The 27,003-nt window shown below is 40.3% G+C and overlaps 3 protein-coding genes across 3 annotated transcripts; 1 reads left to right on the top strand and 2 right to left on the bottom strand.

The window, feature by feature from the left end:
* Positions 1-3,928: 3,928 nt before the first annotated feature.
* Positions 3,929-11,527, bottom strand: ist1 (IST1 factor associated with ESCRT-III). Its single transcript, XM_033626932.2, has 10 exons — positions 11,407-11,527; positions 10,706-10,806; positions 10,399-10,579; positions 10,178-10,265; positions 9,974-10,057; positions 9,755-9,865; positions 9,479-9,661; positions 7,865-7,966; positions 7,295-7,340; positions 3,929-5,857 (listed from the first exon to the last, which is right to left on the bottom strand). Exons 2-10 carry the CDS (start codon positions 10,794-10,796, stop codon positions 5,685-5,687), a joined length of 1,059 nt encoding a protein of 352 aa, XP_033482823.1. The 5' UTR covers positions 10,797-10,806; positions 11,407-11,527; the 3' UTR covers positions 3,929-5,684.
* A 1,917-nt stretch (positions 11,528-13,444) lies between these two features.
* mphosph10 (M-phase phosphoprotein 10 (U3 small nucleolar ribonucleoprotein)) lies at positions 13,445-20,178 on the bottom strand. The gene is made up of 11 exons (XM_033626918.2): positions 20,030-20,178; positions 17,595-18,252; positions 17,335-17,516; positions 17,076-17,241; positions 15,438-15,579; positions 15,190-15,257; positions 14,946-15,083; positions 14,754-14,864; positions 14,442-14,549; positions 14,120-14,350; positions 13,445-13,730 (listed from the first exon to the last, which is right to left on the bottom strand). Exons 1-11 carry the CDS (start codon positions 20,113-20,115, stop codon positions 13,581-13,583), a joined length of 2,040 nt encoding a protein of 679 aa, XP_033482809.2. The 5' UTR covers positions 20,116-20,178; the 3' UTR covers positions 13,445-13,580.
* mcee (methylmalonyl CoA epimerase) lies at positions 20,142-25,186 on the top strand. The gene is made up of 3 exons (XM_033632154.2): positions 20,142-20,234; positions 22,121-22,461; positions 24,826-25,186. Exons 1-3 carry the CDS (start codon positions 20,207-20,209, stop codon positions 24,976-24,978), a joined length of 522 nt encoding a protein of 173 aa, XP_033488045.2. The 5' UTR covers positions 20,142-20,206; the 3' UTR covers positions 24,979-25,186.
* The last annotated feature ends 1,817 nt before the right edge of the window (positions 25,187-27,003 follow it).

The following is a 27,003-nucleotide window of genomic DNA, read 5'->3' on the forward strand; positions in this document are numbered from 1 at the left end:
GTCTCCACATGTCTCAGGTTGTGTCTGTCGTCTCTGTGATCACTGAGTCTGTACATAGTCAGCATCTTTCTCAGTTTCTGATCGGTGACAGTGGTCAGATAGTTTGCCATCACGTACTGTCTCTTTAGGGCCACATAGCATTGCAGTTTGTTTTGGGTTTGTGTGGTAGATGTCCAATCGTTGATGTAGTTTTCTTTTTCTTTTGCGATAATTTGGTTGGGCTGGATTGTGTGAGGGTTGTCCTGAGGCCTTGTTAGAGGAGGTCAGCCTCAGGACCAGCTAGCTGAGAGGACTTCTCCTGGCAATGGGGAGCCTTGAGGAGAGGAGTTGGGGTCTCTTGTTTTTAGGTGTTTGTAGCAGTTGATTGCTCTTTTTTGTGACCTAATGAGAAGGGGGATTGGCCGAGTTCAGCGCAGCATCCATTGTTAGGGGTGTTCCTGTGGACTCTGAGTACACTCTTGCAAATCTCAGTAAGACTTCAATTGGGTGTTTGTACCATTTTTCAAAGTCTTGATTTTCTATCTCTCTATATATCTCTAGCTCTATATGTTTATTTCTATCAGTAACTCATAATTTGTACCTTTATGTCTGTCGATATCTGTCTGTATCTGTCTATATCTCTATATCTATCTGTATCTTTATCTCTTGCTATATCTCTCTCTATCTATCTACGTCTCTATATCTCTGCTTAGAGATGTAAGTCAAATGGTCGATAGATTAATAGATGTTAGACATCCTCCTCTACAGTGGATTTCAGGATGGATAGGGGCACATAAAGACCAAAACTAAAACAAAAACCTCATCAATATTCTCTCTAATATATCAGTTGATGCAAGAAAACTGTGAACTCATCAGACTCACTACTACAGTTTAGCTTATGTGTCACCATCAGTAGCTGTGCTTTGCTCACACAAGTACCTTTTAGGTGCTGAATACACATCTCCGTGCTTGTATTTGTGGTTTAATCCAAAATTATGTTAAGTGGACATTTATTTTGTGTCATGCAGTCAATCTAATGTTTGTCAGTAGATTAATCACATCAAAATGAATACACACCAACAGTATTTGACCCACTTCTCTGACAGTTTGGCCAACCGAGGCTTACATCACCTGCGTTAGATAGCTGGTCTTTGGCATCACCAAGGACACAGAAAACTAGTGCAACTGTAAAATTATCATCTCAACACTGGTGTGATAAGCCAACTAAAGGACACTTGTTGTATCAGCAGCTGTTGTTTGTCTTCACACAGCGCTGCAGCAGAGTGGCTCAAGCCACATTTGTGCCACAGTAATTGGCGGATGCACTCCTCCACCGAGTAAAAGCAGGAGGTGACATCAATACAAGTGTGTGTTCTGTGTTAATAATGAACAGTTTGGTCGGTGTGATTTTTCAATGCCAGTTGATTTTGTAATGTTTTCAAGGAGCTCAGAGAAACCACGCGATTATATAACGTGAAGAAAGGCTGTTTTTGGCTCAGTGGCCTCGAAGACAAACCTGAATCTGCTGGGGTCACCAGGCCACAAAACAGATATGTGACATTTAGAAAAAGCATTTGTTTGGGAAGTACTGAACATAAAATGTATAAAAGAAATAAAGAGACAATTTATAAATGGGTGTTTTGATATCACTTTGTTGTTAAACTGGTCCACCTTGACCTCAATAAATCAATATGCTGGGCATTTTCCATGGAGGTATGCAAGAAAAACAAAGTTTTCTTGATAAATTCAAGGTAACAGAGCATGAATATTGGTTTATAAATGGTCATTGTGGGTGAAGTATTCCTTTAAAATGTCCTGCTCTCCAAAATTGGAATGACATTAAGGTGGAGATTAAGCAAATCATGGGGGTAGACCTGCCTCTAGAGCCAGCATTCTTTATACTGGGAGACACTCCAGAGAAATGTAAAACCACCAACTGTCCAACAATGGAGGGAAAGATTGAGGAGTGTATATTTGATGGAAAGCACAACGGACAAGCTCCAATTAAAGACTGGTTTTCAACATTAAGTGGACACCAGTAATTCTACTGTTACCAAGACTGGTTAAGGACACGACTTCTCCATAACCTCAGTGGAGAGAAGTTTGATCGATACTGTCCGTGTGCAGCTGATGCCATGAAAACAGATGTGTTTCTGAATGTGTAGAAGCACATGAGTAGTGGTGATACAATGACAACTGACTGAGGTGGGTTTTGTGTTGAAAATATAAGTTAAGTGCAATAAATGAATAAATGTCGTGCTCAGTCACAAAGAAAGCACCTCACTCTTCAACAAACGCTAGACTTGAGTATTTAAACCAAAACTCTGTGGCGGATTATGTAAGAGACTCTCCCCTCAGCCGCAGCCACTGACTGCTCTTTTTACTGATACATACTCATAATAATGAAGACAAATGACTCCCACAGTGTTCAGAGTCTCACTCTTCAGCCTCTAATGCAAATATTATCTCAGATTCTCATTTTCAAATGCCTCATGTGCCACGAGTTGTTTTTTTTTTTTTAATTTCCATTTCATGCCTATTCCAAGGATATATCTCTGAATGCTTTAATTTATTTAAATTTTTGTCATGCAGTTGCTTACATAAATGTATATTTTTACATATACATTTGATATAATATGCTTGTATTTCATTCTTTTTCATACATACACCAAGGACATTTTATGCCGGGCTCACACTACACGACATTTCTGTCCGTTCCGATGGTCACAATAGAATGTATATTTTGTCCTTGCTATTTCATTTATTATACATCTTTGTCATCCAGCATTTATGTATGCAGCTCCTTATATGTGGAATCTATTGCAGAAGGACTTAGAGTTGTTCTGTGGTTCCTCTCAGCCATTTCAAAGCACTGTTGCGGGATTTTTGTTCACAATCTTCTATATGCCAGTGTTAGTGTGTCTTAGCTGGTCTCTGTAATCATGTGTAGTTGCCCTTTTTGTGTTTTTATGGTTCACTTCTAGTGTATATTAACATACTTTTTGAATTTTCTTTGTAGTAATCTTACTTGTGTTTATATTGCTTGTTTTAGAGCTGTATATTTTTATTCTGTATTCTTGTTCTATGTCGTCTGTAACTTATATTGCTGCCTGTCTTGGCCAGGACACTCTTGAAAAATAGATTTTTAATCTCAAAAGTTACTCCGTATTTTATTCTCACTTGTCAATCAGATGTTGATCGGCAGTAGCTCAGCCCATAGGGACTTGGGTTGGAAATCAGAGGATCACCAGTTCAAGTCCCTGTCCAGACCAAATACAGAGTGTGGACTGGTAGCTGGAGAAGTGCTAGTTCACCTCCTGGGCACCTTAGCAACCCCAAACTGCTCAGGGCGCCTGTCCAGGGCAGCCCCCTTGTTCTGACATCTCTCAATTTAATGTATGTATAGGTCCTGTTTGTGAATGTGTGTGTATTTCAGGCCTGTGTGTATATGACAACAGAGTGAAAAAAATGAATTTCCCCTTGGGGATTAATAAAGTATATAAAATAAAATGAATCTCAATGTGACTCCCTGGTTGAATAATGTATATGTTTGAGTCCAGCAGACTCAACAGAACCACAGACACTATTGCTGCAACTGACCACCTTCCCCGCTGCCCTTAATTGTACCCTCTCAAAGAAATTGCTGAGTCTGAGTTTATCATCATAAATTTAGAGGTCAGCAGGTAAAACATGTCTCAATATGATGCAGGAGTCAAATCAAAACTTTTCGGATCCATGAAGAGGGTGAGCAGGTGACTCTTATCTGATATTGAAAGAAATAAATCTCAGCAACACATAAGTCACTGTATCAACAAATACAGGTTTGCTGTACGTCACCGCTACTAAATGAGGGAGTTCTTTCCCTTTACACTGAGGACCCCTGCTGGTTACCATTTGACATTACAGCATAAAAAGCCAAAGCACTACAATTAAAAAAAATCCAACCAGCTTCCAGTTCCAAATAATCTTTTATTAAATTGTTATTTTAGTATACAGTGGAAAAAAACTCTTCTTTTTTGCAACAAGACACCATTTTGTGTCTCGATTCTTAGCATGAAAGAACAGTCCAACATAGAAAAGACAGTGAGCAGATCACAGTTCTGTAGTGTTAATCTCTCTACGTTCTCCAACACATGTAAAACCTCAATACCATCATCAATCAACTGTGTCTATCACCCAGCTGGGAGCTTTTCTTTTGCTTTCCAGAGATTGCTGAATCACTAAATGCGAGGCCATCGTCTATTTGCCATGTTTGCCATGCAAGCAGAGCTGGGCGTGGTTTGTACGACAAATAAATCCCTCTCACTCCCCTTTCTCCACAGGAAATTGAAACCGTGAACTCTATTGCCTGATGTTTTTTTCTCAAATCAGCAAATTTCAACTCAGCAGGTTTTCAGAAGATTGTTTATGGGCAAAGCAAATAAAGCAAAGTGTAATCTAATCAAATGAGACACACTACAGGTAACATGTATCCAGTCTTGATGGACAACAAATGCATAATCCTAGTACAGACTGGCAAGGCCTCTGATGAGAGATGGTAACTAAGGCAAATGCAGTGGTGCACATACAGTATAAGACACATGCACACATGATCAAAGGGGACAACACAAACCTATCACCTCTGGGATCAATATTTACATATAATCAATCAAATCAGGTCGTCGTGTGGCTAAATCAGGTACTTCAACAATAAGAAAGGTGCAGGTATTTGGTACGACTGCAATCTAAGGGGCAAAAACAACTTTATTTGGAGATATATTAAAAAAACAGATCTGTCAAATAATGAACAACTCCCAACTACCAAACTCTTTTTGCTGTACAGTTCAATCATTCGTGTACATAGGTTTATCTATGTCATCGTACATGTTATATTACAGATTTCCATACAGTGTTTTATCACTTTACATCTGTGCCCCACCACCCCTGTAACAGGTCTGACATGTGTCACCATGAGCTTCTCCTTTTTTCTGATATGAATAAACCTTGAAAGTGTACGGAGTGTTTTAAAGCGTCCTCTCCACAGTGACAAAACTGCATGACTGCGCAAGACACTGAAAATATGGCTTCCATCTTGTCCCGATACCTTTATGCGAAAACAATTTGGGGTATTCTCGGAGCCTCACCTCGGAAACAACCTGCACCCTTTGTTGGCGTGAATGCCAGCTCCTGATCAGACTGGGGCAGCCGGTCCGACTTGTTTGACTGGTCTGCGACAGGATTGAGTGACACAGTGGCAAAGATCACAGCGACACAGCATGTGCAAAGTAGAATCAAGGCATGTACTGTAAATATCCCCCCGCGAAAGCAACGGTTAAAATCTAAGTTTGGTTATAGTTTATCACACAGACAAATGGGAAAATTTAAAAGTTGGTGTGACCTTAAATGAAAAGAACCAGGAGTCAGCACCTACGATTGTATGTAAGAATATATATTAAGTGTCCTATAGAAAGCAATTAAAACGTGGTAGTCACTGGTACTGCCACCAGAAATCAGATTTCTATTAACTAATGTTTATACAATGAGGTAAGGATACATGTATGTTTAATATCTGTCAGATTACTTCACTATGGAAGGTGAAGGGGAGAACCATCCAAAACTGATTCAGAGCTTTTTTATTTCCTGGCCTAAGCTGCGTAGGTGACGGCACAGGCCTGTGTGTGTGTGTGTGTGTGTATGTTTGTGTTAAGAGACCAGGGATATAGCAATTATGTCTTCTTTTTCAGCTCCTGAAACCGCCGTGTTAAGTCGTCAAAGTCAATGTCGTCCGAGGTGGTGGTGTTTCCGCTGAAGGAGGATGTCGGGAGTGTGTCGGGAACTGAGGGGAGTTCTGGGAGAGCGTTGTTGTCATATGGCTGAGGAGCAGGGCCAGGACCTGGACCTGGTGATATATGGTATTTGATATAATATATGAAGCAACATATCTGAGCGTTTATACAATGGCAAAAAATATCAGTGGTGAGTTTCCTCCAGATGAGGTGGAACAAAGGGCTGAAGTCAGTCAGCAGAACAAATGCTGCTTACATGAAACACCTGAGGGATAATTTTAAAAATATTTCAAGGATAAATCTAGTACTATGCTTTTTTTTTTTTTTTAAACCAAAACCAACGACGAAATGATCCTAAGTGCTGCCTGTGTTGACACAGCCTGATAGCTTGTTCCCCTCTGCCACAGACCTTATCGTTAAAAACAAATCAGTGAGCATCACATTTCACTGGGTGACTTCATTTACATCAACATTTGGCACTGTAGTTTATTCTGAGTCAATATCACATACACCTTCCTGCTGCAGTGAATAGTCACTAAAACAATCTGCTTCTGAATACAAAAACACTATCTGCTCTTATTTAGGTAACATTTGCTAAAAACTGAAGTGTCTATGTATTTAAGGAAATTATTTAGCTGTTTTGTGTCTACATGTATAAACAAGTTAAATTTAAGACCTTTAAAACCTCTCTAAATAAGGACTAAGCTTACAGATATAGTTTCACTGTGTGATTTAAAAGTGTGGAGGGGAAAATTAGGGGTTTTGCTTTTGTGATGTGTGGACGTCTCTTCCTCAGTCCAATAGTGTTTCTCTTCTGTTAAAATTATGTTTCCCAATTTTTTTTTAATATTTATTTTTTATTCCTTTTTTTTTTAAAAATATCTATTTGTTTATATCTATTTTTTTTAAATAATAATAATGATTTATATTATTATTATAATTATAATTATCTTTATTTATTTATTTATTTATTTTATTTTATTTTTTACCAAGAAGTTTTCTCATGGGTTGAAATATGTTTGTTTATCATACCACTATGACTGTTTTTGAAGGCATAATCACATAACAAATGTTTTATCAGTATTTGAATGTTGGGTTATCTTACCTTCAAAGAAAAGGGAAGAAAAAACAAACAAAAAACAGAACACTTTGCAACTACGATGTGCTGTAAGAATTGTGCACCAATGTTGTTTTAAATAAAAATTTAAATTAAAAAAATAAATAATTTAGGTTTCCCATCGTGCCAACACTGAAAACTCTCTGAGTCACTGGACTGAAAGACCCATTCAATCTGAATTTAAAACAATTTAATACTTTTTTACGGCCTTAAATAAGTTAAAGTGTATTTAAGGCTTTTTAATGACTTGTTGCCGCCCTGTTTATACAAATAAGACTATACATCTCTGACCTGTTTTTAAAGACCATCATCTTCAGAAGGAATAAATGGGCTTGCAAGACAGACTATAAAACCGTTTTTGTCTTTTTGGATTTGTTGACCAACAAAAATATATAATATCCTATAGCTGTTGGTGATTGTTGGCAGAACTCACCTACGGCCTGGGAAGGAACAGAAGGTTTGTCAGTGAGGTCATCAATCTGAAACACAGAGAAAATGTTAAAGGACTCCTATCAACTTCATATTGAAATAAAATAAGTATTATAAGTATCATATGTGTTAGTGTTTAAAAGAATTGACAATTGCATTCAACAATGCAAAAGTAAAAACAAACAGTAAGAAAATAAAAAGGGAGAACTGCAGGGGAGTGTTTGAGAAACCATCACCTTTAGTGTGACACATAAACAGCCTATGATTCAGCTAGCCTCATCTCCCTCTAAAACACAGTTAGCACTGTCATCTGTTCCTTTCAGCCCCATTCAGAGTAACTGATCAAGTCAAAGTTAGTAGTTAGTGAAGTATCAGCACTTCATGCTACTTGTGTCGATGAGGATGAAGCAGACTCTGGGTCTATTCTGGGAAGTACTGTTAAAAAAAGTAGAGGACAGGCAAAACTGTAAGCAAGCCGAATGAACTGCCTTCCCTGAGTGATGCCCTGCCCTGTCCGTCTGTCCATCTGTGGGAACAGGGAGGGGGCATGGATGGGATGGGTTGGGTCACTTACAGACTCGTATGTGGGGGGGCAAGAGGGCAGCTGAGGGGGCTGCCCTCCTCCCATGGGGTGCTGGAAGTTGCTGTAGGCTCCAACAGGAGGGTTAAACGGTTCCTGGGGGAAAACGACAGTTAGGTACAAGTCTGACGGAGGCAGACGACATTCTCATCTCTTTAAAACCATCTTAAGTAAGGGTAACAAAGTACAATTGTTTTGGGACTGTACATCATATTTTGGGTGCTATAATTGCTGGTAAAAAATCTTTCTCACATCCCCACACTAATCCACAGACCTCGCTGCAGGCAGTTTTATAGCCCACTGTACACTAGAAGACTTTGAAAAAACTTTTAAAAGTGTTAAGTCTGACACCCTCTCACATCTAAAGACAATGTTCCTGACATACTGTTTTTAGATGTGAGAGGGTGTCAGACTAGAGTCTTTTCAAAGACAGGGCTGCTCCAATCTATCGTGGTTCATATGGGAGGACACGCCAAAGTCCACAGTACAAAAGAACTGAGACTTGTTCACATTCGTGGGTCCCTGGAGTACCCTCCCTGTTCACTGTCTACCCGTGTTTGCTGCTTCACATTTGATGCTGGAGAGAGTGCACTTATCGGTTGTTGACAATGTTCACATCATTGAACTTCACTACTTGCATGAGCCAAATCAAAAAGTTCTGTATTATTAAACATGTTTGATTTTATCAGAACGACAAGACGAGAAAAAGACTGATATAAAACAGCCCGTAATGAGTTTTATGACTAGGGGTGTGTCATATCATCTTGTTATAGTTTTGTGCTGAATAAACTGTGGCGTCCTTAGGCCTGGGCGCCTTTAATATTTCATGAACAGCTGCAGACTTCTCAGACTGTTTTGCAACTTCCTGCGAGTTATGCTCCTCTGGAAGCAACACAGCGTTTCTCTCCCACTCTCTCGCCGTGTACACACGGGAGTCAGTGTTGTCAAGTGATTCTTTTTTATACTAATTTGTCATATTGTCAAGAATACTGTTATCGCAAAAACACCTTAAAATATCTGAATGTTATTTTAGGGCCATATCGCCCACCCGTATTTATGACCATCTTGAACAAAATGAGTAAGATCATAGACAAACTCTCGTGATTTTATTCCGGTATTAGAAAGTTGTTGGTGAAAGTGAATTCACTTGAAAAGCTGTGGTGGTGTAAGGCCTGTATGAGTTGGAAACAAAAAACGGGCCGCAGTGTTGTTTATGAAAAAAAACAAACATGCTGCTGTTGAGTTTTGCCAACATTCATTTTTCGATGCTTTAAACACCAAAAACAAAATTCCATTAATGTCTGTTGTAGTAGGCTGGTAGCTAAAGTTTTTTAATGATATGGGTGAAATGTCCCTTTAAAACTAGTCGTAAGAATGGCCAAAGCTTTTTTATAGAGATATTTTGTAATATAAAAATGTTTGAAATAACTTAAGTACTGCTTGTTTAACTCTGAGGATTTAATGATCATCAAGATAATATCAAACATCCCAGGTAATTGTACTCCATGGTTGGTTGAAATGACAATATGTACCGTAACTCAAAATTTCACCCACATTGGCTTACAACAACTTACAACAATAAAAATAGGATCTTTAAAGGAATCTTACGGCTCCTTTGGGAGGTGGGTAGTTGAAAGCTGATGGCATAGGCATGGGCATGGGCATAGGCATGGGCATAGGCATAGCAGCAGCAGGAGCAGTAAAGCCTCCACCACCTCCACCTCCTCCTCCAGGCTTCCTGTCAATGTCCACGTCAATCAGGTCTGCCTCCTCTCCAGGACACACCTCAGGCTGCCCAGAGATAGGGGTGGATGAGAGAGTAAATAAACACAATGCATAACGTCATCCTTGAAAACAAGTGATAACTGATTGTCTCGTGCTCACCCGGACCATGGCGTCAGGTTCGTACGGGACATTATAGTTCTTGGCGATCTCTATCAGGTAGCGCTCCACCAAAATCTTTGGAGGGGCCTCCACGCCCAGTTTGTGCATCAGCTAGAAGCATATCAGATATTTGGTTAGACGCCGCTAAAGAGACACTAGGCCAAAGGTTTGTGCATTCTTCAACAGACTTGTGGGCAGTGAGTGGAAAAAATTGCCTACCCTGTCGTTGACTGTGCCAATCTGGTTTGTCCTGCACAGCTTGCCATACTCCTTGCTATATTTTGCACAGAGCTGGTCAGATACCTGATAGAAGCATTTAGAGACACAGCTGTCAGGAGTGAAATAATAGGAGTAAACGGACAAAGCTTAGTCAATATTGTTGGCACTGCCGCCAGCACTATGTTATATCCAGACAGTACTTACATTTCGTAGTTCAGACACCTCTGCTTGGAGACGAGGCGCTGCCCAAATAAGGGTGGACACGGCCTCCTGTAAGCCTGGGTCCAGTTCCCTAATTATAGAAACAAGTAACAGACAGAAAGGTTATTAAACCGCCATATTTCCCATGGTAAATGCATGAACACTGCTCATCAGTGTGTTCAATAAAACTGCTTACGGTGCACCTTGTTGGCTAAGTTACTCACTTCATTGACTGAATGAGGCCAAAGCGAGCCAGAAGCAGGTCACAGTAAAGCTCCAGAATCTCCATGGCTTCCACCAGGTAGTCTTCTCTGATAATGTGCTCTACACGGATCCGTGCCCGCTCATCCTTTCCCGATGACAGGTAATCTGCAATCTCCTTCCTTGCCTTTTGAGCAAGCTCAGCTTCATTTCACATTTGTGAATGGGAGAGAAAGAGGTAAGTGTCATTACTGGGAGGGACAGAAAAATGAAACAAGGACCCATTGATTCTGGGGTAGGAACAGGTTTTGTATTCAGCCCAGGACTTACTTTTCTTCTTCTCAAGGAGTTTGAGTCGGTTAATGACCAGTCTGAGGTTGACTCTTAGCCTCTCTGGTTTGAATCCTCCGCCCAGCAACATGATGGTCTATCTGTGAATGGCAGAGTGTAAGAGGAGCTCAATATACACGGAAGCATACCAACAACACTAACTTACAGAGTCCATCTAACCTCGCCCCCATCTGTGATCCTGTGAGTCACTAAATCATGTGAGCATGACCAACCCATCGCCATACAATGACTCTGCAAATAACCCCAAACAAATACAACAACACACGAAAACATAAGGATGGCATGCTAACGAAAACTACGTAACATTAGAAGTGCAACAGCTCAAAACAGTTAGCTTTAGCCTGACGCGACGGAAAGCTAACACAGCTACCCCAGCCACGCTGCTTTAAACGTCACTGTATTATCTATTTAACTTCTTGTCTTACACTTATTTACAACACCATACTATTACTAACCCGCTTAGACACCAAACCCTGTGTCTGTGTCGCTAAACACGGCTGTTAGCTCGCGTTTGCTTTGTTAGCTGTCTTCTGTTCTGTCATCGTTTTTGTGCTAACTGACGTTAGCTACCTAGCCGCCGCTAGACATTAGCCAAAAATCACAACACATCGATAGACACAGCGAAGTAGTTTGAAAAATGTGATCATTTTAAAGCGATTAATTAAAAGGCCGTAACTTACCTGTAAGTATTAGTGAAGCGTACACACTAACTTATTTGGGTTTCTGTCTGGGTTTCGTCGCCTGCTTCACTTCCGCAATGATCCGCAGTGACGTCATGGGAATTTTATCTCAGGAGGCGGGGCCTTCAGAGTTTCTGTCAGACAGGAGTCAAGCACTGTTTTTAAGCAGTACTATTTATAACTTATAGTATTTGTTTGTTTGTTTTACTTTTGAATGAATGAATAACTTTATTCAAACCAAAATAAAAACAAAATTATAATAAACAACAAACAAGACAAGGAGTAGGTAGGAGTATTACATATATGTCCCTACCCCCTTTCTTACATTTCTTTTACCTCATGTATTATTTCAACAAATTCCCAAATTTATTTACAACTAATATACAACTATCCCCAGTCTATTCACCACTCAGTTAAATAAATATGTAATAAACCCAGGTTATTTACAGTCCAAGTACCACCTAGTGTTAGAAAATAAATATGCACTTCCCTAACACCTTTCCTCATCTATATATCTGACAGAAATATCTTTTTTTGTGTGTGGTATTTTAAATTGACTTATATTTGTGCTTTGTTTCAACTCATACGCAGCCCATTTCACAAGCCCACTGCATACACTGAAACACACAGACTCCTCACATTGATTTTTTTATATTAATTTCTCGTCTGAAATTATAACCTCCCTCCCGGTCACAAAACATTTTTGAACGTTGCCAAGAGGTGAATTATTTCTCGCTTTAAACGTGATTATTGCAGTTTTAAATTTGACCGGATCTATACTTTAGAAACAGTGTGTTCATGATATATAATGGTTTTAAGTTGCTTTTTTAAGTGTTGCCCCAAACGTCCACACAGTAATTAAAATATGGTAGTACAAGTGATGAGTTTACATATTATATTTCAGTACAGTGGTGGACTCTGGCTGTCTGAAGGGTGGGGTTGAAAAAAATAAAAAGGGAACCAGTTGCATATGATGGGGCACCAGCACACAGACTGTCATGTACCATGTAGGGAAGCTTATATGGCACCGCATTGTTTCTTTAAATTTACTAATACCCCCCTTTCCACCAAAGTTAGCGCGAGTGATAAATATGGACTCCTTTCCCACTGCCAGTAGACCTGACAAGTACGCCCTTCTGTGCGTGTTAAGACTGATGTCACAAACAGGCCAGAAAACAGATTAGTTGAGTAGAAAGCAGCATGGAGGCCCTTGAAAACTTTATGGTGGCCACTTCTTTTCATAGATCTCTCACTGGCGGTTACTTCTTTTTATAGATCTCTCTTTCAAACACATTGCAGACTAATTTGGATCGATGTTTGAGTGCTGCTTAGGCAGAGCCGGATGGTACTCTGTGGTGGCGCGTTACTGCGTCTCACCAGTTAATGGGCTAAAATCAGTGCAGTCACCAGTGTGTTGTGTTTCCATTAATGCTGATTGGAGCCTATAAATACCTTGAAATGCTGCAGTCATTTGACCCAGGTGTGAATGCTGATTGTGACCTTTCCCATTACATTGAAAACCCAGATGTTAACTTTTTTTTTGTGCAGAGGAAAAAGGGCTTTACATGTACTGGATACCCAACATGCAAAATATTGCGCAAGACACTGAAATTCATTTTAGAGGAAAATATTCCACTACATTTATGTGACAGCCATAGTTACTGGCTACATGGCAGGCAAAGATTTTAAATACAAAACATATCATCAGCCTCTGAAATGTGATGGATTGAGTATAAAATTAGCTCAGCCTCCACTGTACTGTTTATATGTTGATTTTTTTTTTTAATAATAATAATATAGTATAATAATAATATAATATATAACTGACAACTAAAAGAGTGTATTTGTACCTCGCGATTTCTTTGCAAGGTGTGAGTAAATTCAATATTTTTGAATGAAAAAAAAAATACCACCAGTGTTATGAACTGTTGATCTTCACACAGACACTGTACATTCATGTTTCCACAAAAAAAAGCTCTGATATTTTCATGTGAATGAACATTTATTACAATTGAAAAAGCCAAACAAACACAAACGCATCTGGGCACTTGATTTATTTCAGTGAAAATGGACACATCTAACACGGACTTTCAGGTTTAATATATATCAGCTTTCTCATAAAAAAGAATCTGTACAATAAAAAGTCGATCTTCTACGACAAACCATCACAGTTACTATAACTTGAGTTTGCTCACAGAAACCTCTCTGTGTTTCTTCTTCTTTGAAGACTGGTCCTTTACACCTTTGATCTGACTCTTTACCTGGTCCTGCAGCTCAGAGAAGAAGGCTTGAGAGGACCGCAGAGCCTTGTCCTTCCCTTCGTCCTGAAACAGAGAGCACCAATTCAAATGAGCCATCACGGCAATAAGGGATCATCTAAAAATTCATATAAAGGTTATTTTTGGCATTTAAAGGTGTGACATGTGTAGGCAGTGAAAGCAGACACATGCAACTAACACAGAAGGAAAAGTAACAATGTAAGGTAAAAGTACTCAGTTAAAAGTAAAAGTCTTGCATTCATATTCTTACTCAAATAAAAGGGACAATTCTATTCTTTCACAAGATACATAATTCAAGCACTTTCAATTTGTTATTTGTGCCCCTAAATCCACAAACATTCGAAGATTTCAAGGACCCATGGGAACCCTGAACTGGGAACTCTGGACAGGCCACACTGATTCCCTAAAAGACACTGATTCCCTAAAACACTCACCTTTAGTATCGTTGCTTTGCCTCCTTTAGCGAGTTTCTTCAGGTTTTCTGCGACTTCAGCCTTTGATTGCTTTTTGTTCTCCCCAGTTTTACTGGCCTCTTTGAGTTTCTGTCTCTTTTCTTTCTCCTTGATCTTTAGACGCTTCACCGTCTTCTTGTGCCGCCTCTCACGCTTCTTGTCTGTTGACGTCTTCTCAGTGTCACCCAGAATATCTCCCGCTTTGTTCTTCTCCTTCAGTTAAAGAAGAGTATTGTTAGACATGTACTGTTTCTAAATATAACAAAATCAAAATAAATGTTTGAAAAATTAATTAATGACAAACCTTGATTTCTTCTGGTGCGAGCAGCGTAGCATCACTAGCGCTGACTGGAGCCACCTCCTCCATTGTGATGGACGGCATGTTAGATACCACTTTGACTTCAGGAACAGGCTGTGGATCAATGACAACATGAGTGCAGGTTGTTTCTATTCTATTTTATCCATCGTCTCTATTTACAGACATCTTTTTTGAGTGGATGGCATGTTATATATTAACTACACTATCTTTCAAATGCTTTCAAAAAAACAGTCAGTCTCAATATTTTAAGCATATCTGGCAACTCTCTGTCAGTGCTTTACAGAAGGCAAAACTTACTGGTTTAGGTGTGAAGTGGAAGTTAGAGAGAGCATCCAACTTCAGGAAGAGTGTGTCCATAAGCTTCTGAATTTCTACATGAGCTGGGTTCTCCTCCTCTTCCGTCTTTGTCTGAAATCAGGAACAAAGGGATGGATGCAGCACGGGTTCATATGTGCTGGAGAAGCAGTGGAAACAAGATAAAAGTCAAACCTGATTCTGCTTGAGGTATTCCTGCTCATAGATTTCCGCGAGGCTCTGCTTGCTCTTCTCATGGTCCAGTGTTAGCCTCTTCTTGTACTCAAACACCTCCTCTTTGGGTTTCTCCTTTCGGACCACGTCGTCAAACGCCTTACAGAAACACAGGTCAAAGGTACTGCGTTAAAATCAGGCAACAAAAAAAGAACACCCTATATGTCTTTCAGACAATATAAAGACACAAGTTACTGTGACTAACCTGGTCTTTAATTCTCTGTTTGATGATGTCTTCAAGCTGTAGTGTGGTTTCCTCTGTGACACTAGGGGCTGAAAAAGCAAATATAAAATCTTGATGTCTGATTTGAAATAGCACACAGACATTTTAATAGCTGTAATTAAACAACCAAAATCATTAAACTACTACTAAATAATCGTATTAATATGAAATAACATTCAGTCATCTGCCAACATGAGAATGCTACCCACAAAAGAAGGAGAGTCACTCACCCATCCTGGACGTCTGCTCAAAATCCACATCTTCCTCCAGCATGCTGTTCTCTGGGCGAGTCTGTGCTGTCACCTCTCCTGACAACTGCCAGGGCTTCGCTGCAAGAGCAGCTTTCTCCAGCTCCTCAATCTTCTCTGACATCTGCAGGTTAAAACAATAGTAGGATATGTTAATCAGCATTAGATAGGTACTGGTGAGACATGAAACACAGTCCAGGAGGTCCAGATCGGTGAATGTGAAGGATTCTCAGGTCCTTTCAGACAAGCACACCTTTATGTTAATCTGATGGCAATTTAATAGGTTGATTCCTGATCATTTTTATGTAAAAGTCACAACAGAAATCTTAATAGACCTAACCTACTAATAGTATATAGTATACTGAATGCGGCAGTGTTGTCTGAATTTAATGCGCCCACATTAACATAAAGGCTGCAGCGGAGAGAGAAAGAAGTGTGTATCTTGTACTGCTCTCTAACATCACTGTAATTTACTATCTCAATCATCATCTACTACACATATTAGTTTAATAAACTAGGCAACGTTTTTAAGTATGTCTGGGTCTAATTCATGAGTGAGGGTAGAATAGAGCGTGAGATGGATCGGCTGTTTGGTGCAGCGTCTGCACTGATATGGGCACTGCACCAGACTGTTGTGGTGAAGAGGGAGCTGAGCCAGAAGTCAAAGCTTTTAATTTACTGGTCCATCTACGTCCCAACCCTCACCTATGGTCATAAGCTCTGTGTGGTGACCGAAAGAATGAGATTGCAGATACAAGCGGCCAAACGGGCAGCTGGTCTCAGCCTTAGAAATATGGTGAGGGGCTCAGGCATCCTGAAGGAGCTCAGTAGAAAGCTGCTGCTCCCTTGCCTCAAAAGGGGTCAGTTGATGCGGTTCGGCATCTTATCAGGATGCCTCCTGGGCGCCTCCTGTTAGAGGTGTTGTGGGCACGTCCCACTGGTGGGAGGCCCCGGGGCAGAACCAGAACACACTGGAGGGATTATGTACCTCATCTGGCCTTGGAACGCCATGAGATCACCCCAGTAGGAGCTGGAGAGCAATGCCGAGGAGAGGGATGTCTGGAGTGCTTTGCTCAGCCTGCTGCCCCTGCGACCTGGCCCCACATAGGTGGTTTAAAATCGATGGATAGATGAGGAGAGTCTTCTTATGTCACATCATTCTATGAAAAGTATTTTCCTCAAGTTGTGCAACCAGGGCAAACGTGGTTAAAATCTCAGGTGCAGCCATGATCATAATTTGACCAGCACTCTCCTTATAGGTTCAATGTTCAGTTAGCCATGAGAAAGAATACATTTTGATCTAGTAAATGCTTCACAAACACTTATAAATAATATCAATAATGTATCTTTTGGGGTCAATTCGCCAAACCTTTCAGCAGCTGCAGTGTTTTGTATTTGTGTTCATGCTAACTGGCAAAAAGGGGCTACATGTAAATGTATGCACGTACTTGGTTGCAGCTATTGCAAGTTTGTGCCCGTTCAGTTATTGTTCTTGTACGGCTGCATCTGGTTAAGACTAAATTAAAAGCTGAGGCATTAAAGAGGAACAGAAGCCAAGCAGCACTATTATATCAACACACTGATGGTCTACAGTTGGTGTAAAACACACCCACTGATTACCTTTTCTTGCCGTTTCTCAAATGATGACTTTGATTCAGACTTTGCTGAGCTCTGCGCTTTTCCTCCAAAGATCTCCTCCATGTCCTCTCCCTCGCTGTCCTCGTCCCCAGAGAGGTTAAAGGTGACTTTCTTATGAGATGCTTTGGACTGAGTCCTCTCGTCCTCCCTGGCAACAGGTACACACCAACATGCTGGACTTAACCATACGGGCTTCTCCCACACATATTAATATGCATTACGTAATTTTAATCACACTTACTCATCGTCACCCTCCTCTTCACCATCATAGTCATCTTCCTCGTCATCTATCTCTTCTTCACCTTCTTCCCGGCTTCCATCCATGCTGTCATCCTCGCCATCTGACTGGTCATCTGGTTTAGCTGGTTCGCTATCCACAGCATCGAAGAAGTCCTTGTACTTGAGATTCCTGGAGCTCTTTGCCTGTCAATATAAACAATAATCAATATTCTGCACCATCAGGACAGAAAAACAGGTGGGAATAGGTTATAAAATACATACAGTGTTCTTCTGTTTCTTTTTGGTAGCAAGCATTTCTTCTAAGTCGAGTTCATCGTCCTCATCGGAGGGCAGGTCCTGAAAATAGTCTAGTTCATCTTCGTTCTCGCCCTCCTTCCCCTCTCGCTTGTCCATATTATCAAGAAATGACTCCATCTCTGACAGTTTGAAGAACTTGTCATCAACCTCAGAGGGAACCACTTTTGTTTTGGAGCCTTTCCTCCCAGTCTCCTTCTTCTGTTTCTCTCGCTTCTCCAGAGCATCCACATCAAAATCTAAATCAGAGTCCTCATCGGTGTAATCCTCTGCCCCGTCCTCAGCCTCCACAGCCATTTTCTTAGACTGTCTGGGTGGTTCCTCCTCCTCCTCCTCCTCTTCTTCTTCTTCTTCTTCTTCATCATCAGTCTCTACATCTTCCTCCTCCTCTGCCAGCAATGTTAACGTCTCATCTGACAAAGCCTCATCAGCTGCATTTTTTAAGTGTTTCAGTATGGCATTGTTCTGCAGCTCCAGCTCCTGCCAGATTTGCTCTTCATCAAAGTTTTCCACCACCAGCTGAGCCAGCGGGCTGCCTTTGTAATCTGCAGGCTCCTCGGCTTTGTGGAGGTCATACAGGGTCTTAGTGAGAGAGGTGAAGTCTGCTGCCACTCCATCTTGAAGGCTGAGAAGGTGAAAACACACAATCAGTATAAGTCTGATGTTGTGTTAAAAGCCATGGAGTTGAAAGTGTGTGGCTGGCAATTGTCAATGCTTGGATTTTAACAAGTACTCATCACAACAATATAATGTAATGCAGTCATCTGTGATACACTTGGCACCAAGAATTACTGTGGGCATTGGGCACTGGAATTATGGAGTATGGAGGACTGTGTCTTTTTTTCAAGAACAAGTTGGTATTTTAAGATTTCTCTAAGAGACTGGGTTTTTCCTGCAACAGCTTACTGCAGGGTCAGCTACCTCACCTGAAATGAAGGCCACCTCCACTAACACATTATAGAAATCAGTGGTTCTCACATGGTTTGCCGTGGGATTTTGTCATAACCACACATTATTATTGCAACTGAATTTTTAACTGAATATATCAGTATGTTGTGCACACCCATGTCCTAACAAAGAGGTAAACACTACCTTAAAAAATGTAATCTGATTTCATTTCATTAAAAAAAAAAAAAATAAATAAATAAAATAAGGGGAACCTATTCCTCACAGTTTACGCGAGGGAATTATAAGTGTGTGACATCTTACATTATCTGACATTATTTCCTGTTTAAATTAATGTGTTATTGGTGCTTTGATGTAATTTTAAAAAGTTTAAAATGAATTCTTGAATCATTTTGTTGATAAATATTCAATCATTAATGGTTGGTTGTCAATTGATATTTGACATTAGTAAATAAAAACAAACATTTACGTCGTGATAAAAGTGATATCACATGTTATAGAGGCTACTGTGCACAGATATAAATACGGATGTGCCTTGAGAATTTGGCTTGCTCTTTGTTGTGGCTTGGGCACAAAAAGTTTAAAAACCACTGATATAAATGATAAATAAAGACTTGCAGGTGCCATTTCACACTGCAAATAGTCTATGTTTAATTACAAAGTTGACCAGACATCATCTTTAGACGTCTTTAGATTATTATAATGATTGACAGACAAACTGCGTCAGAATCTGGGTGGCTAAACCACCAATTTACAAGTTCTATCAGGTTTGTGCACTGCTAGTTTAAATCTATTTGAGGCCAGGCACACACACATGCTGCAGTGTGTGTTTTGCCCCACATTACATTGTTACATCTGAATTATCCATAAGGTTTTGTGACACTGGATGAGTATGAAGTTAGTGAATAAATTAAGAATATGACTCCTCAAGCCCTGCATCATACGAAGCATTTTGCCATTGCCATGTTTTTGCTCTTTAGTTACACTTATACTTTGTTAGTTGTCTTGCAAAATGTCGTGTGTCACACTCACATCATCCCTATCACATGCAGCATTTGATTATATTACACTGGTTGTTTCTAAACACAGCTGTGTCAAAGCAGTAAGGTTAGCTGCTGACTTCAGTCACACTGGCACTGTTTAAAGTGTAGTAAACTAACAGACAGGAAGTGTAGATGCAGGCTAGTGGAACTCTGTGTGGATGTTGTGGTCCCCATTGATAAAGGATACACAAGTCATCCGTTTGAAGACATGTAGTTACCACAACATGAAAACAGCGACTTTGTAAAGAAATAAAAACCCTCCCAAACTCTTCTGTATCCAAGAGGTCGACTGTGACAGCTTGCTACTTATGTAAAGAAACTCGGTGCTAACGCTAGAAGTGCACGCAGTTAGCATTAGCTAACGGTTAGCTAGCTAAACCTCTTCAAACACGCGTAAACAACATTTAACAGCTTTGTCAATAAAGCACAAACATGCAGACAGCAAACACTTGCCTCAGAAAGTTCTCTGGCTGTGATGTGTTTGCATTTATTGTCTTTACACACTCCTCCAGCACGCTCCACACATCTCCACTAGCCATCGTTGCACTCACATGTGTGACCGTGTGTGTCGCAGGTAAACAGGCTCTCCGAGGAACTGTTCCGCCGCTGCTTTGGTTCCGAGGTACAAACATGGCGTCCGCCGCGCTGAAGGTTGCAGGTTGGTTTGTGTCAATAATTATTTAACTACTACTACTACGTGCGTTTGTTAGCAAGGTCGTCCTCTGATTTATTGAATAGGCTTTAACAACACTGCAGCGATGTTGAACATTAGCTGCGTCACTGTTAAACAACATGTTAACGTCACATCATGGGTTTGTTGTGTTGTTGCTTTAAGGCACATTGTACTTTTCGTGTTCGTGTGGTTTCTGTCTGAAGATTGACCATTGTAATGTTTACTTCAACTCTCATCTGAAATGATAAACTGAACTCCCCATGACTTTAAAACTTAAACTTTTGACAAAATGCCATTGCTGTACTTTTCCAAATACTCAGATGTGTTTTAACATAAGCTACTGTGTCATTAAATGCTGTGCAGCCAAACATTGTTCAAACCCACAGACCCTTGTTTTAAAACCTACTCAAGACTCCAAAGACACCAAATGTCAGGCTGAATTTGAGGGAACAATGTGTGTAAAACGGTGCACAATACATCTATAATATTTCAATTAAATAGAGTGCAGCCATGAAAATAAAATTACATTTGCATTTTATTTCTTTATGCACAACCATAAAAACATGTCTTTATCTGTGAACATACAACACACAGCCTAAATAAAGAATTGGAACAAGCTAGAATATACTGTGTATGTGACATTGTCAGAAAGTGTGGAGTAAAAAGATATTTCCAACATTGCAGAGATGGGCAGTATTTCAGTTGAATTTATTTAAAAATATTTATTTGATTACTTTAGAGTATTCTGTGATTTGTATCTGCTGGACAGAAAAAAAGGGAGAGGTGATTTGTAACAAAATATTTTATAAGCTTGTGTTTGTGTATTTGAAATACTGAAAATACATTATTTAGTGTCATTTTACTCTGAAATAAAATTAAATTTAAAAAGATAAATAAATAATTTTTTATCCCCAGGTTTTAATAGTGGAAAAAAAACAGTACAGCTAGGGATGCACAATATTGGATTTTTTTTGCAGATATCCAATATGCCAATATGTAACATCTCATTTGACCGATAATAACTGATACCAATATCAATATATCTGCTTTTTTCCCACCTAATTTTACTGATCAAGTCTCTTCTGTAGTGGAATTAACATCATATTATGCATGCATACTTTCATCATCATGGCCCACCAGCAGATGGAGACATGAAATAAAATACCTTTCAGTGTATGCGGCAGTAGTCCATAGGGACTTGGGTTGGGAACCGGAGGGTCACTTGTTCAAGTCCCCGTTCGGACCAGATATGGAGCGTGGACTGGTGGCTGGCTCCTGGGCACTGCAGAGGTGCCCTTGAGCAATAAAGCCAATATCGGCCGATACAATGACGCTCCCCTGTTATCGTGCATCCCTAAGTTCAACAGTTAGCATAATCATAGTCTTTGGCAACATGCAAGTGGATCAAGTGGCATGTACTGTTTGGTCTAGAAGCTTGCCCGGCCCTGAGCATGCATTCCCGAAGTTGCATCCTCACACCTCCAAGACATCCTGTTTGGCCACTTTAAATCTATGATGTGGGAAAGTAGCAGAGCTTATCTTTTCAGTGTCGGAGGTTAAGGGCAGACCCATATTTAGGCTACTAAATGCCTGAAATGTGATAAAATCCCTTTGTAAGGGATGTGTTTTTGTATTTTCAGATCACAAATTACTCGTATTTTGATTAAATACATTTGCTCTCTGTCAGTGTTTGGTATTTCATTTGATACATTTGATGAGCAAGTATTTGTAACAGGATACTTTTTGATGTATTTGTGCCCATGTCTGCAACCTTGGAGCTACTTGAAGGGAAAAGAGAAGGAACCTGTGGGACTAATGTTCTAACATATTTTCTATAACTAAGCTCACCAAATTTTAATGTGTTCATTCAGTGGCAGGTCTCTCCAGATGTTCTCGTCTAACACTCATGAGGGCCCATTCAACGACAGCGCCCCTCTGGCAGGGTGTCCCTGGGTCAGTGTGGAAGCTGGGGAGGCTGAACCACATTGCCATCGCTGTCCCCGACATGGAGAAGGCCACGGCTCTGTATCGGGACGTGCTGGGGGCCACAGTGAGTGATAAGGTGCCCCTGCCTGAGCACGGCGTCTACACGGTGTTTGTGGAGCTCGGCAACACTAAACTGGAGCTGCTCCATCCTCTGGGGGAGAAGAGCCCGATCGCTGGATTCCTACAGAAGAACAAGTCCGGAGGGATGCATCACATTTGTATTGAGGTGAGGTGGCACTGATATTGTGTCACAGGGTTTACACTCAGCATTGTGTCGGACTTTAACCCTTAGATAAGCTTGAGTAGAACCTTCTCACTGCAAACACTGCTATCGGTTGTAACAGAATAAGCACAAGTGTAACTAATGGCATTAAAACAGGCTCTGTTGTATCAGCTGTGTGTAAGTGACCCAGCGTGCGCAGTAGAGTTTTTCACAGCAGACATTTTGACTTTTCTTACATGGAAAATCATGGGTGTTAGATTATTAATGGCTCTTTCTGTCATCAGTAAGCAATGGCAGTGTGACAGATAATACCAGGACCCTGAAAACAAAACATAATGTGTTAATACAGTAAGAATTTTATCCTACACACCTATGATTTACAAAATAATAGTAATAAAGGTCCTGTATGTAGGATCTATTGGCAGAAATGGTACATATCGTTTTGTTTTTGTCACCTTAAGCCCCTTTCCTGCTGGATAAAATAAACCCATTAACACCCACTAACACCTGGCTTTTGTATTTAATGTAAAAGGTTACAATCGGCATTCATTCTCTGGACAACTGTAGCTACAGGTGTTTATCGGCTCCAGCCCCAACCAGCTTGGATTGGCAGTAATGTGAATACAACACCTTGGTAGATGTGCTAATTTTAGCGCCATTGGCAGAGTGATGCAGTGACAGGCCACCACAAAATTCCGTCTGTCTCCATGTTTCACTGGCCTCAATGCTGCTTTCTATTGTTTACTAACCTGTTTTTTGTCAGTATGTGACGCCGTACATGACACACCAGGAAAAAAAACCCCACAAAGGCATACTCCTCTTCTGCAAAGCCAGCGTTCACGGCTCTGGTCTACCCACATTGAAAAAACCCACATACACAAACTAATTTTGGTGGGAAAGGAATAACAGAATAAGCAGTTTATACCTACATTTGTGGTGGGTCGTCTCCCACGGAGTCCGCCATGTTGTTCTGCAGTAGCCCAGAATGGACAAACAACCATTAACTCCAGACAGGGGTGTTTGCTTTTTTGCATCACACACCATGGTTCTCCTAAACACTTGGCACACAGGAGAAGCTCACCACAAGAGGCCGCTAAATCCTGGACCTTGGACCACTGTTGGACAAGGCCAACACCAGGGCTCTGATGACACTGACACACCTGAGTGGAGTGTATCCATTATTAATTCATTATTTGTCTCACCTTTGTTTGAGTAGAAAAGTCAGTCAAGAAAATGGTCTAATGTTACAAAAAAGAAACATATATACAACAGACATCCTGTCCCACTTCATCCCAAATCTCTTTTAGGACACTGAATTCCTGCTTTTATCTTTTAGTAGAAGACTAAGACACTATACATATATATTATTCACTATATGTTGAACTTTTGTATTTTGCCTGTTTGATATTTTTACACACCCTGCACAAGACTGTGCAGCTTTGTCATTCTTAAGCAGCTATATGGTTCATATTTGTCATGTTATAGTGTATTTTTTATATTCACAGAATATCGTCGATAGGACAGTTCTCCCTCTTCTGAATAGTAAAAAAAAAAAGACAGATGAGCTGAAAGTCAGGTCCAATATTTAAAGAGAGGGGGAGGGATGCCTGTGTAAAAGGCAGGTTCAGAATAGTGGGGTCATACACACTGACAGGAAACAGCAGAAACAAGAGACAAACACAAAACCTTCAGTTAAAGTGACAGCTCTGGAAGTATTTCAGAAAGAGGCCCCTAATCTTTTAGAATTTTTTTATCTGACTTACAAACTGAGTAGCGCATCTTATCAAGATTAAAGCAGAACATAATGTCCCTCAGCCACTGTGCAGGGGTGGGCGGGGCAGCATCCCTCCATCTGATTAGAACCGCCTGTCTGGCCGCAGAAAGGCAAAAGACAGTGTACGGCGTTGGATTGGAGTCAGGTGTACATCATCCTCTCTGGTGGTGCCAAAGAGGGCGACCAGAGGATTGGGTTGCAGGTCAAAGCTAAGGATTGAGGATAAGGTTGTTTCAAGGCTCGGCCATGTCTAATACATGTGAATAAAAGACGCCTCACCTCTTGAACATTTGTCACAACTGAGGTTCACATCTGGATAAATACGTGACAGCCTTACTTTAGACAAATGGGCTCTGTGCATGACCTTAAACTGTATTAGACACTGGCAGCCAGGCACAGAGAGCACTGACATGTTTTATATATGTGAACTGTAAAATGTCCCACTCAGCACACACACAAAAAAGTGGGGTTATGTGTTTGTGCCAAAGCTCAAATTATTGTCAGACTACTTAAACTGTCAAATGTGACGACTGGCCTGTATATCAGACTGACTGAAGTTATAAAAAGATTAACAGTTTTCCTCCTGGTTGCAGGTGGACGACATAAACGCTGCCATAGCTGACCTGAAAGCAAAGAACATCAGAACTCTGTCAGCAGAGCCTCGGATAGGTGCTCATGGGAAACCAGTGATGTTCCTTCATCCTAAAGACTGTGACGGTGTGCTGGTGGAGCTTGAAGAAGCGTGAACACCTCAGTCTGACACCGATTGTGGGAGCTGTTAATTCACATTTATATATTCCACAGTTTGAAAACAAATGTTGATTTTGTAATATTTGTCTTCACAGCATTTAGGTTTTTGATCTTCTCATTTTGAAATGTGCCTCAGAGTTGTTCCTCCAGATCTGCTCTTGACTTTCCTGTTGTGTTGGGAATAAATTATAGTGTGGTGTTCAAGAAGTGTCAAGTGTGTGCTGGGCGAGAGGCTGAACCTCACATTGCTCCTGATGGCTGTTCCATTGGTGTGTGAATGCTTACTGAGTAGAAGGTGGCACCATGTGTGGTAACCTCGGCCACCAGTTGTTGAATGTGACGTAGTGTAAAAGTGCTTTGAGTGTACAGAAGTGCAGTCCATTTACCACCGACTTGTCTTCTCTCCTTTATCCTGTAGCAACATACAGCAAGACAAATGCACACAGTAACCACCGATGACTGATACTGTTTATTTTTTTGTGGTATTTTCAAGCTATTTTAATTCCACTATATTATTGCTGATTCCAAAAAAAAAGGGTGCTACGTCAGTAATACTCTAGGGCCCAATAGGGTGCCAGGTGGTCCCCCAACCATTTTGTATTTCACCATGAAAATAAATTAATGCACACTGGGATTTGTTTTAGTGCCAGGAGAGGATCCCCTAGACCCCTGACAGAGGTTTTGTCTGAGCACTGAATGACCTCAATTCCTAGAAACACCCCTGCATACACCTGACCTGTGCGGGGCTGCTGCGTCTGGCTCCGGGCCAACTGTCATTTTGCAAAAGTGGTCCCCGGGCAAAGCAAACGGAGTCTCCCTGGGCTACATTTATGTTATCTTTGTACTTCTCTTGGCACAATTTTTGACCGTGAAAGGGTATTAAATATTAAAAACATCTGTCTTTCAGGTAAAACCCAACATACTTTAGTTTTACAGAGAAGTTTGCCAAAATTCCCAAATCATGTGTAACACAGATGACATTCACTCAACATAAAGACACATTTTCTTGGCATATAAAATTTGTGTTGCTTTTTGTTTTTAAAAATCAAGTGTTGATCATGTACTTTTTAAAACCATGTCAAAACACATTCTAACAGTTTTGCTATCAGTGTTGTTGGTTGTTAATTCTACTTCACCACTAGAGGGAGTGACACGGTCACCAACAACAGGCACCAACAGTCTGAATCCCTACAAGAAAACAGATGTCTGATGATTACATAAGAGGGGAACTCATGGTGACGCACGTCTATGCACGAATATTTTTTTACACTTCCTGTCAAAAAGTTGGGTTTCTGAGTTGGAAATCCCCTGATTACGTGACTTTTTTATAATCCCTCTAGATTGTCCAAACAATCAACTTACATATTGTAATTCTTATATACCGGTAAACGTATTTATTTATCTATTCATTTAACCAAATAAAACAAGATAAAGATTTCTTTTTCAAGACCAACCTGACCAAGAGGGCATCATAAACATTGTTCCAACAATAAAGTGTACACAATATGCAGTTAATATGTAAACAGGTACAATTGATGTCAGTAAACATTTTGAAGTACTGGCACAAAAGAGCCCAGTGACAATCTGCTAATGCCTTAAGACACAAACTGCAGATGATCATAATTAGTTTCACCTCAAGCTGCTTATTTTGGACGTTTGGTGTGTATTTTCCAGAGCCCACAGGCTCGGAGGAAAACAGTAATTACAGTCTCCACATTCAGGTAAACATTTGTTATTTTCTCGATGACCTGTCTCTGGAGTTTCCTTCAACTACCAGAACGTTTTGCTGTCTATTGGTTTAAATACAATAGCTGATCCTACATTTTAAGGCTCAATAGAGGAGTTCTAACTTTGCCCACTGAAATTTTACTCACCTGACTGTCTGGTTTTGTTTTCTCTGGAAGTGGAAGTGAAATTAGTATCAACAATTTTTACCCACTTTCATCAGTGGGTAGGTTTCATGTTTTTCATATACAGAGCTTAACTCAAACCACTGTGACAACATTAAAAAATTGAGACGG

Source organism: Epinephelus lanceolatus, chromosome 2 (genome assembly GCF_041903045.1).
Source record: "Epinephelus lanceolatus isolate andai-2023 chromosome 2, ASM4190304v1, whole genome shotgun sequence".
Taxonomy (NCBI): domain Eukaryota; kingdom Metazoa; phylum Chordata; class Actinopteri; order Perciformes; family Serranidae; genus Epinephelus; species Epinephelus lanceolatus.